Source organism: Mobula birostris, chromosome 17, assembly GCF_030028105.1.
Source record: "Mobula birostris isolate sMobBir1 chromosome 17, sMobBir1.hap1, whole genome shotgun sequence".
In the NCBI taxonomy this organism is placed as follows: domain Eukaryota; kingdom Metazoa; phylum Chordata; class Chondrichthyes; order Myliobatiformes; family Myliobatidae; genus Mobula; species Mobula birostris.
The window spans coordinates 23,159,627-23,176,452 of record NC_092386.1 but is presented as its reverse complement, the minus strand read 5'-3'; the positions used below and the strand labels follow the sequence as shown (position 1 = coordinate 23,176,452).

Here is a 16,826-nt window from a genome sequence, read left to right as displayed (position 1 = left end):
TTTTAATAGCAACTTATGGCAATTATCTGTTTATTTCAGAACAACTGCAAGTCTAGTGAATAGCGATCCTTGTGACGCAGTTACACCAGGGATTTCATTTGCCCCACTACAATTAATCACTAGTATCCCTTTCTCCCACTCACTGCCTCCTAAAAGTAAGGACTGTTCATTACAGCACAAGTCAAAAGAACTATACACTAAAGAGTCAATTGTGACCCCAATGAAAATTAATAAATCAGATATTAATAAAATTTAAGCGAAACTGGCACTTCAAAATCAGATGGAACAGTACAAGTTTTGGTTTGGTTCTAAAACCAAATATTAGTTGAAAGAGGCTATTAATTTTCTAAATCATCATCACATAACAATCAAACCAGTCAAGGCAGTACAGAATTGAACATTGTAGAAAGATTTAATTCAATTTACATTACAGCCATGTTTTATGCTAAAACACAGCTTTCATTTCCATCTTAAATTCCTCTAAATAAATACCATTGATATAATTAGATTACCTGTACGAAATGATATTGCTGTGACTGGTCCCCAGTCTTGTTGAAATTTCATTAACGATTCATCGTATTTCAGATTATGGATGATTATCACACCAGATGTTAGACCTACAGCAACCACATCTACTGCAGGGGCCTGGAAAATAGAACACAAGAGAACATTCCAACAAATGTGCTACTATTGCAATCATGTCACTAAAACATTAATCAAATGGAAATACAAACAATGATATAATACACTGATTTAAACCAAGTGAATAAATGTAATCTCATGAAATTATGTTAAGGATTTTACATATTACAATTCTGTTCATTTTTCAAAATTTGCATATCTGTGACTAGGCCAAAGAGAGGGAATAGAGCAAAAAATTAGTAGGAAGTCAGAGGATTGGGAAGCTTTTAAAAACCAACAGAAGGTAACTAAAAAAAGGTCATTAAGAAGGTAAAAATAGAATACAAAAGTAAGCTAACCAGTAACATTAAAGAAAATACCAAAAACTTCTTCAGATACATGAAGCGTAAAAGAGAGGTGAGAATGAATATGTGTCCGCTGGAAAATGATGCTGGAGAGGTAGTAATGGAGGACAACAAAATGGCAGGTGAACTGAGTAAGTATTTTGCACAGTGGAAGACACTAGCAGTATGTTGGAAGTTCCAGGTGTCAGGGGGCATGAAGTGTATAAAGTTACCACAGAGGTTCTTGGGAAATTTAAAGGTCTGAAGGTGGATAAGTCAGCTGGATCACATGGCATACAGCCCAGAGTTCTGAAAGACGTGGTTGAAGAGATCGTGGAGGCATCAGTAATGATCTTTCAAGAATCACTATATTCTGGAATGGTTCAAGAAGACTGGAAAATTATTAATGATGAGGGTTTAGGGTACTTGGAGACACATGATAAAATAGTCCATAGTGAGCATGGTTTCATCAAGGGAAAATCTTGCCTGACAAATGTGATGGAATTCTTTGAAGAAGTGACAAACAGGACAGACAAAGGAGAATCCACTAATGCTCTGTACTTGGATTTCCAGTAAGCCTTTGAGGCTGCTTAACAAGCTATGAGCCCATGGTATTACAGGAAAGATTCTAGCAGGGATAAAGCAGTGGCTAATTGGCAGGAAGCGAAGAGTGGGAATAAAGGGAGCCTTTTCTGGTTGGCTACCAGTGACTAGTAGTGTTCCACAGGGGTCTGTGTTGGGACTAATTTCTTTTTACGTTGTATGTCAATGATTTGGATAATGGAATTGATGGCTTTGTTACGAAGTTTGCAGGCGATACGAAGAGAGGCAGGTAGTTTTGAGGAAGTAGAGGCTACAGAAGGACTTAAAGACAAATTAAGAGCATGAGCAAAAGAGTGGCAGATGGAATTTAGTGTCGGGAAGTGTACGTTCATACACTTTGGTAGAAGAAATGAAAGGGTTAACTATTTTCTAAATGGGGAGAAAATACAAAAAAATGAGGTGCAAAAGGATTGGGGTTCTTGTGCAGGATTCCCAAAAGGTTATTTTGCAGGGCGAGTCTGTGGTGAGGAAGGCAAATGCAATGTTAGCATTCATTTCAAGAGGATGAGAATATAAAAGCAAGGATATAATGTTGAAACTTTATAAGGCACAGGTGAGGCCTCACTTGAAGTATTAAGAGCAGTTTTGGGCCCCTTAGAAAGGATGTGCTGAAACTAAAGAGGGTTTAAAGGAGGTTCATGAAAATGACTCCAGGATTGAATGGCATTTGATGGCTCTGGGCCTGTATTCACCAGAATTCAGAAGAATGAGGGGTGACCTCATTGAAACATATCAAATGGCAAAAGTCCTTGATAGTGTGGATTTGGAGAGGATGTTTCCTTTGGTAGAAGAGTCTAAGACCAAAGGACACAGCCTCAGAATACAGGGGTATAGTTACGTACACGCAATGGTTTGAATGAACCAGCAGCAATAGAACACACATGGAATCTGGTTTTGATGTTAAAAACCACTATTTATTAGTATCTACTTAATATAGTAACTTAAACCAGGTAAATCCAAAGTTAGCAGTGTTATGCTTATATATGCGTGTAAATATAATTCCTAAACTCATTCAAGCTCCAGTGGCAAGATTTAAAGTCTCACGATGGTAATGTAAGGAAAATTCAGTTTAATGCTTGGAGTTGGTGGGGGAGAGAGAGGTGTTTGTGAGCCGAGGTGAAATCCACAATAGGAAAAAAACGAATAAACAGGTGTCGTTGGTCTTCCGTCGTCTGGACTCCAAATCCACTCTCGAGTTAGCCAAAACATAGCTTACCACAAAAGGGTACCATCTTCAAGAGAAAACTACTACCCAGGCAAGGGTAGACACACCAGGAGCCTCCACAGGGTCAGCCCTTCTACACACTGTGATAGCCACTGATCGATTCTCCTGATCGATCCTCAACCCACCCTTGTGGGCACTTGAAAGTTCCACCCAGTGACTATTCTGTCACTAGCTTCTTTTTGTTGACCGGTAGCCTTAACCAGTGTTCCACTCTGTGTCTGTGAAAGAGTCATCTGACCTTGCTTAAATAAACACTCTGCAAAACATCTGTAAATGACAACTGTCCATCATATAACTCCACCTCTCTCTCACCATAGCAACCCAAAAGCAGGCAGGTCTCTCTCTCCCTTTTAAAGGCACAGTCCATGTCCGTCACAGTATCCTTTTATAATGGAGATGAGGAGGAATTTCTTTGACCAGAGAGTGGTGAATCTGTGGAATTCATTGCCACAGGAGCTGTGGAGGCTACGTCTTTATGTATATTTAAGGCAGAGGTTGATAGATTCTTTATTGGTTAGGGCATGAGGGGATATGGGGAGAAGGCAGGTGATTGGAGCCAACAGGAAAATTGAATCAGCCATGATGAAAAAGCAAAGCAGACTTGATGGGACAAATGGCCTAATTCTGCTCCTGTATGTTATGGTGTTATGCGCTTCAACTGTAGAATTTTAATTCATTTATAAGTGAAATGTCTATTGAAAGGTTTGAAAGGTCATTGAAAGGTTTATTTAAGTTTACTTGCCCAAATTATACATTCGAAGAGGAGTTACAACAAAATGAAAGTACAATATATAAAGAATTAAATTACTGTTTAACTTAATATTCGTTCACATTGCAATTGCCTATCTGGGATGCAAAGATACATCGCTTGCAGATTATTTAAACAGTGTACCATAGAAGATAATGGAGAAAGTAATGCTTATAATGGAAGAAAGGTTATTGATGATTCTTCCCCTTTCCACGGGTGCTGTCTGCCCTGTGAGTTCCTCGAGCATTTTGTGTGTTATGATTAAAAGGTAAATATCTTTTAGGCACAATTGAGTGCGTTTGAATAAATCTTAGATCTCTATGTCATCTTGATATTATTTCAGACAGCTTCAGATAGGAATGAGTGAAGTAACGTCTAAAAGATGGTTTAGCCACCAGTTCAGTTCAGAATAACAATGACCCATTAAAGATTAAAATTTTTATATGCCATTTATTTTTTAAAAATATTAATATTCAGTAAAAGGTAAAGCATTGATTAAAATTGACTAAGTTCTGAAAGGAAAAATGTATAGTAAAATCGTAAGTTGAATAGTATAACATTAAAATGAATAGGTAGATAAGTGGATCGCATGTTAATCAACATACAGGGAAATAATGTTATTTTTAAAAAGTCACATTGGGTTTACATCATGGCACAGAATAAAAGAAATGCTAAATCTTTACAAATTCTGAAGTACACCTTGGCTCGGATACTGTCCAAATAAGAATGCATCACTTTAGAAAAGATGTCCCTTGAAGAGAATGAAGCAAAGATTTACCACAATGAGAAACCAATCAGTTGAGCTTGTTCCTCTTAAAATGAAGGAGAGAATTAACACAAATAGTTAATCTTACGTAGGATTTCAATACAGAGCAACTGATTCTACTGGCACCTAGAACAATGACCAGGACTACGAATTTAAGACTTGAGAAGAGAATTATTTTAAGTATGGTGTATAATGTACTTAAATGAAAAAGTACCAGAAACATATGTGGATGGCAATTTCAGAAGAGCACCTGGCATGTACCTTGTGCATGTGATAATAAATTTGGATTTGAAATTGCTCTTTCAAGGTAGGAGAGATGACATGAGCCAAGTACCATCTTTTGGAACTGTATGACTCTAACAGGGAGATTTGAAATTTATATTGCCAAATATATTAGTTTATATTTAAACTGACAAGAAATTGCAACAGAAGAACACTGACCTGCTGAAGCACACACACACTTGATTTCCAACCTTGAAAAGTATATAGAAGTTTGCTAGAATTGGACCACAAAAAAAAATGTAATCAATCGCTGGAGAATTAACTAGAATCACTTTATTACTTAGTAAAGAAAGTAACTAATTTAAGACTTGGCCACTTGATTATTGCAAATATATTAACGAATTTAACTCATTTTAAAGACTGTTTTCAGAGATATTAACAATACACAAATTTTCCACATTGGGGAAAAAATACACCTCATCCATCTCAATTACATATTCAAAGTAGCTAATAGTCAAGTCAAACAAAAATAATCAAACAAAAAAATTGTCTGGCCGCAACACAGATTGTACATTGCAGTCACTTCTTTTCAGCCTCTCAGCCAGGCTGAAAAGCTGCACTCCCTCAGTTCGTAGATCATTATTCCTCTACAGTGAGCACCATTGCAAAGAAATACAGAAGGCTAGAAAGACCACAGAATGTGCTGCAGGTGGGGACTTCAATGCTAATCAGCAAAAGTAGCTTAATAGCATAAACAATAACTGAAGTGGTTAAATCTTGAACACCCCTCAATTTCACACCCAATTTTTGGACTGCTATGTTGCAAGAAACTACAACAATGTCAAATGCAATAGGTCAAAAATGGCCATTGGGAATTGTAGTCACCATCAGCAGAACTGTGTTCCATCACAAATTGTCATTGTTTAACCCATTGTACTCCTTATTCTAATATCATTATCACATCAGGAAAGCATGCTAGTTACACAGCCTATTTCCAAACTTCTCATTTTGGTTACAGCTGTCTGTGAGAACTTTACACTGCTCGTGACACCCTTCAGATGATTTTAGATTCCCTGTCTCCTCCCACATTAATCAGTCAACTAACTGGCTTCATAAGCAGTGTACCAGCACCACTGTCTCACACTATCATAGATATTTATTTTATCATATCCATTCCACCACACCTTTTCCACAATTTGATCTCACTTTTTTCAGTTCTGAAGGGCATTTTCTCCTTCAATCTTCTGTATTTTTTTAAAAAAAGATTCTGCCCTTTGCATTTTTTGTTTTCATTTAAAATAAAAGTTAGTATCCCAGTAGTCTGAAATTCTCCATCTCACCTTCTTTCCAAGTACATCAGCATAAAGCATGAATGACAGTTAACATAACAGTAAGACAGGAAACACTAATCAACCAGAGATATGTCGATGGGATCAGCGGCATAGAAGCAGTAGGCAAAGGATGAATATAATAGCTTTATTGTTTGATGTTGGGCTGCAGAAATTTATTAAACATCTAACAACAGCGCAGTAGAGAGCGCGAAATCACAGGTAATCAATTGTCATGTATAAATCATGTCAGGGTAAAATGTTGCAAGGTATTTTGTGCAGCAGTTTTAAGACTGTAATAGTTCAAAAAAAAAAAAAAAAAAAAGCAATCTAGATATATTACCATTTTTTGTTGGGCAAATAGAGATAGGCAACATTATCCATGCCAGAGAACAAATTTGAAATATGTCAAATCAGGAAAATGCATCATTTATCTCTCACTTCTAATCTTAACTTCTGCAAAGAGACTACCCTCGATAAACAGCAGGTTTCCAGCCGGATTCTATCACAAAGTAGGTGCTCAGTAATATTAAATTGGTTTTCCATTGGAAAACCAGTGATTAACTAATAATGGTGAAAACTGTTAGCACAGATGATAAACAATCAAGTACATTAAAAACTACAAAGAATTTAACTTGCACCTCACCTGATACCTCTACACAAGAATTGCTTTGTACGCTTTATTTCATGTTGTGTGTATGTTGAAGCAAACTTTAATCCTTGGCACCATGATCTTACCTTTCACCAGATGTCAGGAATGAAAAGGAAAAGGAATGATTCTTCTTTCGGTTTTAAGTGACTTTAGATTTATGAGGAAAACAACTTTAAACAGAAGTGTTTAATAAATAAACATTTTATAAAAGAAAATTAAAGTTGAACTAACTTGGATTTAATATTCCAAAGTTGAAGACTCCCTTGCTGGCTACCAAGTAAAATTTTGTTGATATAAGTACTTGGATGCAAAAGGGCAGAAACTGCAAACGTGATTTTATCAAAGTTCAGTTGAAGATATTCTTCTGCAAACAAATAACAGGGATAAACAAAATATTTTACAACTTTAAGGAATACTTTAGCTCTTGTCAACTATTTTACAGTGACAAATGTAATCAAAACTATAGGACCTTGCACTACTAGTAAGATTGCGGTGCACTCGGACACAGCCGTTTCTACAGGGCCAACTAAAAGGTTTTCTTTAAAAATTTTTTTTTTACGTTCACAAGACTCAGCTGGGCTTTGAGAACTTAAAAAGTACCACAGGTCTACTCCATCAGCAAGTTGCTCATTGGTGGAAAAACTGAAGGCACTGGACTTGGTGTGGGGTGTGACGCTGCCTGCTACAGACAGGCACCAGTGTGCAAAGGCGGTGTGCAGTCTAACAGCAAGTGATCATCTTAGTTGCTTTGCTGTGATCGCAAGACCCTGTTGGACATTGTTAATGTGGAATGCTGCAAGTCTGATTCACTGGTTTATTGGTGGATGGCAAGGGAGCTGCATAGCCTCTGTTGTGGTAAGGACTAGACCCAAGTTGTGATGTCACTGTTTTCAGCCACCCATGGGGAGGTGTTGGAGTGGGTGTGCTCCACCAGAGCGCCAGAGGTGATGTGACGCAATGTCCAGGATGGAGCCCCAGTGTTCACTAGGCAGAAGACAAGCTGTATATTATTTGACTGCAGACTGTTGCAACAGTCACTGGCTCAGGGACTTGGACTGTGTTTTTTGTGTGATTATATTTTACTGTTATCTTGTTTGTGCTATATGCACTTTCTGCTGTGTATGACAGGTGTACTGTGTTTTGCACTTTGGTCCCAGAGTAACACTGTTTCACTTGGCATACATATTCATGTATGGTTGAATGACAATTGAACCTGAACTTGCTTGCTAAGACCATCATACTGAAACAGTAAGCAAAGGCATCCGTTAGTCTTGCGAGACCATGGATCTGCGCCTGGAAAGTCTTCACTCTCCAGGGCGTAGGCCTGGGCAAGGTTGTATGAAAGACCAGCAGTTGCAAATGCTGCAAGTCTCCCCTCTCCACGACACCAATGTTGTCCAAGGGAAGGCCCAAATAGCTTGGCACCAGTGTCGTCGCAGACCAATGTGTGATTAAGTGCCTTGCTCAAGGACACAACATGTTGCCTTGGCTGGGGCTCGAACTCTCAACCTTCAAGTCACTAGTCCAATGCCTTAACCACTTGGCCACGTGCCCACACTATACTGAAACAACTACTGATGATATCATAAAAATGATAAGGTTTCTCCTAGTTTGTTATGAAGTCTCAGGTTCCAGTCCTGCCAAAGGGTTTCGGCCTGTACTCAACTGTACTCTTTTCCTAGATGCTGCCTGGCCTACTAAGATCCTCCTACATTTTGTGTCTGTTGCTCAGGTTCAAATATTCACTTGGCTTAACTGAAGTGCAATACCCAGTAATTACAGTTATTATATATAATGCATCAATATCATAAGTAGGGAGCTCTGCAATCTATAGTTGCCATCAATACAGTAGAAGTTGAGCAATGATATTCTATAATAAATAAGTGTCCTATTCGCATGAACAAGGTGTCTAAAGGGAGAGGCATGGTACCCAAAATGACTCACAAAATTTTGATACAAAGCAATGCAAGAAAACAAGAACTGAACAGAAATTAGTGTTACATTTATTTTACACACTTACCTGGTGATCTCAATATTTCCAAATAAAATTCAGAGAATGTCAAAAATAGCGGCCAAAAGTTTATAATCTTACAAACTCACCCTCTGATTCCACATCCCAAATAATAAGTGTGTTATCTCGATCCACTGAGATCACATGATCACCAAAAGGCAACAAGAGGTGGACCTCTGCGTTATGGCCTTCATACGAATGCACAATCTGAAATGAATTGAAAATCAGTTAGATAATGGGGAAAATAAACAGCTGTTTCCTAAACTTAAAAAGAAATCAGGTATTGAGGCACGAGAAAACACATCATTCTTAATGATCAATGAGAAACGGAGTAAATTACAGATACTCATTCAGTTAAAAATCACTTTTTTTACTGACAAAAATGCGTATTTTACTTAAATATTAATATTAAAATACACTTAGCATCAATTGAAAATTTATGATTCATGGGATAGGAGAATGCCACTTCCTTCTACTTTTCCATTTTCCCAGTACTGCCACATAGCAAGAAGAACCTCTAACTCAGCTCCAAGTCCAGTTGCTGCTAGAATCGTCATGGTTTCTCTGGGATAGACTTAGTTCGTGCATCTTTTTGGCATTCCCTATCAGGATTATATGAACAACAAGTATCTGGGTAAGGTATCAGAACAATGTTCACTCATAGAACCATAATGTTAACACTGGTATTTGAAAAGCAAAACAAAAAATCTGATATATAAACACTAGGAATGCTCAGCAGGTTAGGTAGTAACCATGGACAGAGAAATAATGTTCATCTTTCATGCCAGTTGACTCATCAGAAAAAATGTAAAACAGTAGGCAGTTCTCTCTTTCGTTATTCTACCAAATGTCTGAGTATCGCCTGCATTTTATTTCTACATAAAGAGTCAGGAGTTATTTTAACAGATTGTGCAATTCATTCGGGGGACAAGAACAATAAAGGTGATACAAAGGATGAGTCAGATTTGACATCACAACAAAAATACGTACACATATATACGTTTTACACGCATATCTGGATTTCTGAAATGAAAATTTAATCTGCTGTCTTAGATCATGTCAGTATTCAGATTCTTCCATTACTCATCATCTTCATTGAACACAAAATAAGTAATTATTCCAATGCTGGTCTTTTAACAGACCCAAAAACTACCTCCAGTCCTGATCTTGTCATCAACATTTATTCAAATTCCCTTTTAACCCATCAAGTTGCCTCTTAAGCACATAAAGTTTTACTTTGTAAAGAATCTTTAAGTAGTAAAATAGATTTAAATTAGAACTGATGTAATTTTAAGTTATAAAATTCCAGGTATTACATAAGTAAATACTGAAGGTGGAGGAAGGTGCTATATGATGAACTACTTTATTAATTAAGAAATTAAGGAGAAGAAGATAGCGGCGCGAGGCAGTGTGCGCGGCCACTTCGGTGATGATGTCTGTTATCTGTCAAGTAGGGGACTGTGCACAATCCTGATTTGATGGCGAGACAGACATGAGAGTACAGAGGAACGTCTGGAAACTTCTGAAATGCCCGGTTCGCTGCTGCTGCTACTGTGTGGTAACCGGAATCTCTGGAGCTGAAGGCCCCGAAATCCTCGGCTTTGCGTGTTTCAGCGGCCAGGGAGAGGTCAAAGGCGCTCGGCAGAGGATGGCGCTCAGGAGGCTGTATCAGAGAGGCTGGTCGGAAGCTCGAAGTTTTCGGACAGATGGACTCAGTGTCGGCTGTGGTCGGCGCTTCCACGGCATCGGCAAGCTGACGGTGTCTGAAGGTTTATGGCAGGGAGTTTCTCCCTTTTGCCGCTGCTATCGGGGACTCGGGAGTCGATCGACTCGGGACTTTGAGACTTTTTTTATTGTGCCCATGGTTTGTTCTTCATCAAATTATGGTATTGCTTTGCACTGCTGTAACTATATGTTATAATTATGTGGTTCTGTCAGTGTTAGTCTTTGGTTTGTCCTGTTTTCTGTGATATCACTCCGGAGAAACATTGTACCATTTCATAATGCATGTATGCATTTCTAAGTGACAATAAAAAGAGGACTGAGTGTTCTCATAATCTAAAAAAAATTGAAAACGTCTTTACTTTTATACATCCATTAATTGTCAATTACATTGTTTACAGAATGACAAGCAACATCAGGAATTAATTTAAATTAATTTTACAAACTAATCTACAATTTTTCTTTATTTTTCCCCATTGTAGAAGAGCAGATTATTATTTAAGTGGTGAAAGATTGCAGCAAGCTGTTGTCCAGAGGGACTTGGGAGTGCTTGTTCATGAACCGCAAAAAGTTGGCTTGCAGGTATACAGGTTATTAAGAAGGCAAACAGAATGTTGGCTTCATTGCTAAAGGGATTGAATTCAAGAGCAGGGAGGTCATGCTGCAGCTATACAGGGTACTGGTGAGGCCGCCACTGGAGTACTGTGTGCAGTTCTGGTCTCCATACTTGGGAAAGGATATACTAGCTTTGGAGGCAACGCAGAGGAGGTTCACCAGGTTGATTCCAGGGATGAAGGGGTTAACCTATGAGGAGAGATTGAGTCGCCTGGGACTATACTCTCTGGAGTTCAGAAGAATAGAGGGGACCTTATAGAAACATACAAAATTTGAAAGGGATAGATAAGATAGTAGGAAAGTTGTTTCCATTGGTGGGTAAGACTAGAACTAAGAGACTAGTGAGACTGGAACTAGAATCCCCTCAAGATTCAGGGGAGAAGATTTAGGACAGAGATGAGGAGAAACTGTTTTTCCCAGAGAGTGGTGAATCTGTGGAATTCTCTGCCCAGGGAAGCAGTTGAGGCTTCCACACTAAATATATTTAAGAAACAGTTAGATTGGTTTTTACATAGTAAGGGAATTAATGGTTATGGGTAAAAGGCAGGTAAATGGAACTGAGTTTATGGACAGATCAGCCATGATCTTATTGAATGGTGGGGCAGGTTTGATGGGCTGGATGGCCTACTCCTGCTCCTATTTCTTATGTTCTTATGTACATTTGCTTTTATTTGGAAGTACAAGGTGATATTCTTGCCTAGTTCACAAAGATTAAGGGTCTTGTTTCTGCTTTTTTTTTTTAAACTGCTGCCAATAGACCCACTGACAAGCATATAACTTTCTTGCTAATCTATCAAGCTTCCTTGGCCCACATTCCCCAAAGCTGCGATAAAGAATGCAACAAAGAAAGCAAGCTACATAACATTGCACAAGAAGATGCCACAAAACAATGGAAATGGCAATATGACTTAGCAAGCATAAATATGATCTTCTAATAATCATTTTATAGTGTGATTGATGTGGGAGTTAGGTAAACATTTAGCAGTTGAGTAAGAACTGTAAAGATGAAAAGTAGAAAACGCATTTTTACTCAATACATAAAAGGGGAATCAAACAACCAAGCCTTCTGTTTGTGCCCAAGTATATGTAAACAATATATTACACCAGACAACCCCAATTGGCGGACTGTCGGCCAGGTCCGGAACATGAGAACCAAATGTCTGGACCGCGCCGACCCATTGGCACTTACGTGAACACACCTGTCATAACATGTAAATAAAGCGCTTACTGCTCTAATTTATTTTAACCTCATCCTACACCGTACACTTGACCTACGCCCCTGTAGAGCGCGCAACCTAAATTAACTTAATCTGCAATTATAAGGCAACAACCACACTGTTGCGGACATGTACGAGGCAATTGAAGCTTTCTGGTCAAAGCTGAACCTTTTGGAGAGAGACATTCACAAGAGAAAGTTGCACCTTCCACGTCTGCGGGAGCATTGCAAGAAGAACAAAATGTGGGAGGATCTAGTGATGAAGGATTTTGTGACGAGCCTGGCAGAAAACTTCAGGGAATGATTTGAAAGCTCCCCTAAACTCTCAGGTGACATCCTCCTCTTCCTGAGACAGCCATTCCCCGTTTTGGCTTATGGCCAGTGGACTGCAGAGGACAAAAGGCTGGTGCCTTCCATAGGTGAGGCAACTCTTCAGATGGAGGTCTTGGAAATGGGAACATCTGATTCGCTCAAAGCACAACACAAGGACGTTGGGGTGAGTGACTTTTGGATCAACGTGGTTCCCCAAGCTCAATTCAAAGACATGAGAGCTATTGCAATGCTCCTACTCACACTGTTCCCCTCCACGTACATATGTGAGTCGTTTTCTTCAATGAACTCTATCAAGAACCAGGACAGAAACAGACTCTCCAATGCACATCTTGGCCAGTGCCTCAGGATTGTCACAACAGAATACAGGCCCGACATCAGAAGGATTGCCTCATCCCGCCGCTGTCACTTCTCTCACTGATTGGTGAGTGAATCAATTTATTTTTGTCCATTTGTCAATCTTATTGTGGTATAATAGTATTACAACAACAATAATACTGATAATTTCATTTATAGCTACACTTCATACTTCAAGTGTTACATAGCTTAATTAAAAAGAACAAATAGATTAAAAGAGAGAACAGAAACAGTGGAAAAGGCAGTACTACTAAAACTGTGTGGAAGAGAAGTGGTGAAGACTGTGTGTGTGTGTATTTTAAGTCTCAGATGAGTTCTCAATGTGACAGCTGACAGTTGTGATAGCTAGAGTCATAACTAAATGGTTGGTTTTGGACTTATTTTGTTTCAAGAGTGCATTTTTTTCTTGTGTGACCCACAACACAGGCCTTGAGAATCCCAGGCCTAAATTATTACTATTACTACTACTACTACTAATAATAATAATAATGGTAATAGCAGCAACATCATCTGCCAATAAAACAACTTACTGGCGCAATGGAAAAAAAAAACCCTGGACATTTTGGCCCTTGGCTTGGCATGCTTGACGTAATTTGGCCCTTGTGGAAAACTAATTGGGGAACCCTGTATTACACCAATATTACACTCAATGGCCACTTTATTGAGTATAGCTGTGCACTTGCACCTAATGCAAATACCTCATCAGCCAATCAATTCACAAAAGCATGCAGCCATGGTCAAGAGGTTCAGTTGTTCAGACCAAACCTGAGAACAGGGAAGAAATGTGATCCTAGTGCCTTTGACCACAGAATGATTGTTGGTGCCAGATCTCCTTGGACTTTCACGCACAAAAGTCTCCAGAGTTTACAGAGATTGGTGTGAAATACAAAAAACCTACAGTGAGCAGCGGTTCTGTGGGCAAAAATACCTTGTTAATGAGTAAGGTTAGAGGAGAATGGCATACCGTGGTTGAAACTGACGGGAAGTCAACAGTAACTCAAATAACCAAGTATTACAACAGCAGTATGCAGAAGACCACACCGGGTTCTGCATCTGTACCTAATAAAGTGGCCACTGAGTGTAGTTTATGCCATGGATTAAGCTGTATTTCAGGTGGTGCATATGAAGTGAAATTTCAAATTTGCAGCTGCTTAAAATAATACCCACTTCAAAACTTTTTAACCCTTAAAAAAAATTCTTCAATGAGTAGTCTCTAGTCTTTAAGCTTAGATGTATCTTATAACAATGAATGTTGGATATTGGTATGAATTGCATTTATCATAAAATACCATCGTTACACATCTGGAGAAGGATGCTTATGTGAGAATGCTGTTCTTGGAGAACAGTTCAGCACTCAACACCATAATTCCATCCAGGCTCGACAGGAAGCTCAGAGACCTCGGCTTTGACCCTAACTTGTGCAGCTGGATCCTGGATTTCCTGTCAGATCACCAACAGGTGGTAAGAGTGGGCTCCCTCACCTCCACCCCTCTGACTCTCAATACAGGAACCCCTTAGGGCTGTGTACTATACCCTCCTTTACTCCCTGTATGCCCATGACTGTGTTGCCCCCACAGCTCCAATCTGCTAATTAAATTTGCTGATGACGCTACATTCATTGGCCTAATCTCAAACAATAATGAAGTGACCTACAGGGAAGAAGTCATCTCTCTGACACAATGGGGTCAAGAAAACAACTTCTTCCTCAATGTCGTAAAAACAAAGCTGGTTGTGGATTATAGGAGGAACAGAGACGAGTTAACCGCTATTGACATCAATGGATCTAGGGTTGAGAGAGTAAACAGCTTTAAGCTCCTCAGCATCCACATCACCGATGACCTCACATGGTCTGTACACACCAGCCGTGTGGTGAAAAAGGCACAACAGCGCCTCTTTCACCTTAGATGGTTGAGGAAGTTTGGTATGGGCCCTCAAATCTTAAGAATTTTCTACAGGGGCACAATTGAGAGCATCCTGACTGGCTGCATCACTGCCTGGTATGGGAACTGTACCTTCCTTATTCATAGGACTCTTGCACAGAGTGGTGCGGACGGTCAAGTGCATCTGTAGTTATGAACTTCCCATGATTCAGGACACTTACAAAGACAGACGTGAAAAAAGGGCCCGAAGGATCATTGGGGACCCTAGTCACCCCAACCACAATCTATTCCAGCTGCTACCATCTGGGAAACTGTACCATAGCATAAAAGCCAGGACCAATAGGCTCCGGGACAGCTCCTTCCACCAGGTCATCACACTGATTAACTCACACTGATTTGAGTGTATTTCTATGTTACATTGACTGTACTATTTATTATAAATTACTATGATTGCACATTACACATTTAGACTGAGACATAACGTAAAGATTTTTACTCCTCATGTATGTGAAGGATGTAAGAAATAAAGTCAATTCAATTCAACACTGAAATTGATTTTTTTTTTCCCCACATGCTGAAAAACCAAGAGAGGTCCAGATATAATTGTTACCACAATTAAACATACAGGAACATGACTGGTTTATGCAGCCCTTTTAAAGTGTTTTGTTGTTCACTTAATCACAAAACTGGCATGAATAGCAACCGCTGGGGTGCACTACACATTTCCAACCCACCAGAAACAAAAATCATTTTCCATCCTGCTGCCGCCTGTCCTTTACGCAATTATACCAACGACAACAATGATCATTTGACAACGTTCTGTTTCAGTCTATATTGTATTTTATCAGCGTCTTTGGAAGTTGCATTAAAAATTAATCAATCCTGAGCTCTTTAAAGTATGGATCAACTCCATCAAATTGAATTTTCACTAACACATCTTTCTTCAGGGTATTGCACATCACCAACATTACAGTAATTGCCTCTTACCACGAAAACATAATTCTCTCTTCTGCTTTGCAATTATCCATCCTCTTGCACAGCTCGCATATCAGAAGAGGATCGAAAGATTGTGTTTTGAGATTCAGTTACACAAATCCTAGTTTTCCTCAATAACAAACACGTTTTTAACCACGGAGATATGTCAACCAATTAAACACTCTTTTCTACTTAATTTTAACCTTCATTACTCCAAGACAGTTTCATTATTTTACATTAAACTTACTGACAACACCAGTCGTTGGCCAAATCAAAGGTGGTGACAAATCTGCATATAGGTGGGAGTGATTTTCGAATTCCGCCCCCTCCCGTCCCATTTAAAAAACAGTCTATACTTTTATTCCTTCTAGCAAAGTGGATGACAATACACTTCATGACATTGTACTCCATTTGGCACTTCTTTGCCCATTCTCCTAATCCATCCAAGTCCTTCTGCAACCTCCGTGCTTCTTCAACACTACCTGCGCCTCCACCTATCTTCGTATTGTCCACAAACATGGCCACAAAACCATCAATTCCCTCATACAAATCACTGACATACAACGAAATAAAGCAATTCCAACACTGACCCCTCTAGAATACCACTAATCACTGGAAGCCAATCAGAAGAGGCCCCCTTTATCCCCACTCATTGCCTCCTGCCAATCAGCCACTGCTTTATCCATGCTAGAATCATTCTTGTAATACCACGGACTCTTATCTTGTTAAGTAGCCTCATGGGTGGCAACTTGCCAAAGGCCTTCCGAAAGTTCAAGTACACAATATCTACCAATTCTCCTTTGTCTATCCTGCTTATTATTTCCTCAAAGAATTCTAACAGATTTGTCTGGCAAGATTTTCCCTTAAAGAAGCTATGCTGATTTTGCCCTATTTTACCATGTACACCAAGTACCCCAAAACCTCATCCTTAGTAATAGACTCCAACATCTTCTCAACCACTGAAGTCAGGCTAACTGGCCTATAATTTCCTTTCTTCCACCTTCCTCCCTTCTTGAAGACTGAGTGACATTTGCAATTTTGCAGTCCTCAGGAACCATTCTAGAATCAAGTGCTTCTTGAAAGATCATTAATAATGCCTCTTCCTAGTAATGGCAACTGGTCTTGCTTCTGCCCCGACACTCTCGAACTTCCAGTATACTGCTAGTGTCTTCCACAGTAAGGACTGATGCAAGATACTTATTCAATTCATC

The 16,826-nt window shown here is 39.2% G+C and overlaps 1 protein-coding gene across 1 annotated transcript in view; it reads right to left on the bottom strand.

Annotated features, from left to right (window-relative positions):
* wdr36 (WD repeat domain 36) overlaps positions 1-16,826 on the bottom strand; it is a 73,203-nt gene that overhangs the window by 46,521 nt on the left and 9,856 nt on the right. Inside the window, exons 4-7 of the mRNA XM_072281382.1 lie at positions 8,610-8,727; positions 6,741-6,873; positions 4,749-4,803; positions 513-645 (exon numbers count right to left, since the gene is read on the bottom strand). Of these exons, the coding sequence (XP_072137483.1) occupies positions 513-645; positions 4,749-4,803; positions 6,741-6,873; positions 8,610-8,727 (439 nt within the window). The remainder of the gene's footprint in view (positions 1-512; positions 646-4,748; positions 4,804-6,740; positions 6,874-8,609; positions 8,728-16,826) is intronic.